This window comes from Schistosoma mansoni, chromosome 3 (assembly GCF_000237925.1).
Source record: "Schistosoma mansoni strain Puerto Rico chromosome 3, complete genome".
In the NCBI taxonomy this organism is placed as follows: Eukaryota; Metazoa; Platyhelminthes; class Trematoda; order Strigeidida; family Schistosomatidae; genus Schistosoma; species Schistosoma mansoni.
Genome location: NC_031497.1, coordinates 19,078,815 through 19,080,784, shown reverse-complemented (window position 1 = coordinate 19,080,784; position 1,970 = coordinate 19,078,815). Strand labels below are relative to the sequence as shown.

Below are 1,970 nucleotides of genomic sequence, written 5' to 3'. Positions count from 1 at the left end.
GACAGTTGTTATTTACTTTAACTCTGAAGGTACCGTGATCCACGGGATGTTTCTCCCCGAAAATCCCCTCCTTTATTAATTAGTGTTTATACCCTCAAATTTCTGAACGAATCAAGATGAAAACCACCCTGCCCTGTGACGAAGACAACTCTCTCACTACTAACACAAAGATTCCAAAGAATAAACAGCTGACTATCTATTTGAGGAAGTTTAATGTTTGTCAGGTTACTTTCTGTATATTCTGTCTAAACTGTTTAGTTATATCGATGAATAAATCCTTGGAAATACGGATTTGACAAAAGGTACTAAACAATTTTCCTACAATTTCGTGAAAATATTACTTATATGAATCAGCACCCTCCAGTAGTTTGTCATTATTATTGGTGATGTGAGTTGGTTTCTGAGCCTGATACAATCTTTAATGAAACTATAGTAGTGGCAGCTTCCCGAAGGATGGTTACGGTTTCCAGACATCGAGAACTACCCAAAATATTTTTCTATCTCATACTTGACCTCAGTTGCTTCAAATACGGTGTGCTCACCTTGAACAGAGCCACTCAAGGTTGTGTAGGCAGATTTGACTTGGGCCTAGCTTTCCGTTCATCCCTCAGATTAAAGGTCGAAAGGTAGTAGCAGATTTTGGTGTTGCAGCTGTGAATGTCAGCTCAAGACCAGCCAGCTTTTGTTGTTCTTGACACTAAGTTTGTCTTTTAATATAATATGCGATAACACACTTAAGTCAAGGCACTATAACTATTGAACTTTATTGGAAGCATGCCCCAAAGACATGCCTTAATTTCGCTGAGTTAGCAAGGCGTGGTTACTATAATAATGTCGCTTTTCATCGTGTTATCCGAGATTTCATGATACAAGGTGGAGACCCAACAGGTACTGGTCGGGGTGGAGCATCAATATATGGCTCTTATTTCGCGGATGAAATTCACCCTGACCTAAAACACACAGGTGAGTCAATTGAAAAGCTTTCCAACCGTGGTTCAGGTGCTGGAGTTGTTTCAATGGCAAACGCGGGTCCAAATACAAATGGCAGTCAGTTTTTTATAACTTTGGCTCCTACACAGTGGTTAGATGGTAAACATACTATTTTTGGACGTGTTGCTTCCGGCATGAAAGTTGTCCAGCGCCTCGGTATAAATAATGTTTTTCATTCTTAATGTTTGTAGGTATGGTCGATGTTGATCAAGCAGAAAGGCCTCGTGAGCTTATCAAGATAATCCGCGCGAACACAACGAACACTGTGTAAATTACCCCGTCGATACCTAAAGTTCTGTAACATTTTATTGTATAAAGTTTTACTTATCTGAAACTGTACAATCTGAGATCTATATGTTGACATGTAGAAGAGTGAGTTCTACTTGGCTTTCACAGAAATTCCATTGTGTGTCACCTCTTATAATATCTGCTGATCCACAGAAAGTCATTTCGACTTAAGCCTGGACATTTATTTCTAACGTTTGATAATAGTTATACTTGATCCTTTGTTATCCGCTAGAATGGTAATTTATTTCAAGGAAATCTCGTTATCGCCTGTCATAGTTCTGGGCCCACTAGTCTTTGTGAATCGAAAAATGTTTGGTGAGTGCATTTTCTGGTTGGGTCCTGTGCAGTACTCTTAACCGATGGCTTGAAGACATAGCTCGAATCCCGCCCCAATGGCATTTACTTCACTTCCGTTCCCAACTCTTTATCATTCGATCTCACTCAATTGTATTGCTTTTGGTTAGATTTTCATTGCAATTAAGACTAGCTTCCGTCTATCGTCGTGCTAATGTGGGTTGACAACGTAGTGCGATACATATTCCTTACAGGGCATATTCCTGTTGATGAATAAATAATATATTTGTAATATGCCAATAAGTAGAAAAATTAGATTTTCTGACGTTTCGGTCTGCCCCGGTAGTGAATACCCTCATTTTTTTTTTTTTTTTCATTTATCTTCTTTATTTAAGAAC

The 1,970-nt window shown here is 38.7% G+C and overlaps 1 protein-coding gene across 2 annotated transcripts; it reads left to right on the top strand.

Annotated features, from left to right (window-relative positions):
- Positions 1 to 555: 555 nt before the first annotated feature.
- On the top strand, positions 556 to 1,396 carry Smp_029900.1 (peptidyl-prolyl cis-trans isomerase-like 1,ppil1; the record flags this gene model as incomplete). 2 transcript variants are annotated; one of them, XM_018799526.1, is made up of 4 exons in its annotated part: positions 556 to 701; positions 740 to 963; positions 1,000 to 1,146; positions 1,182 to 1,396. In XM_018799526.1, the coding sequence occupies 4 exons, from the start codon at positions 658 to 660 to the stop codon at positions 1,259 to 1,261; spliced, it is 495 nt and encodes a 164-aa protein (XP_018651306.1). In that variant the 3' UTR covers positions 1,262 to 1,396. The 2 variants fall into 2 exon arrangements, with proteins under 2 accessions (XP_018651306.1, XP_018651307.1); XM_018799527.1 differs by having other exon boundaries at positions 658 to 701; positions 1,000 to 1,396.
- Between the last annotated feature and the right edge of the window lie 574 nt (positions 1,397 to 1,970).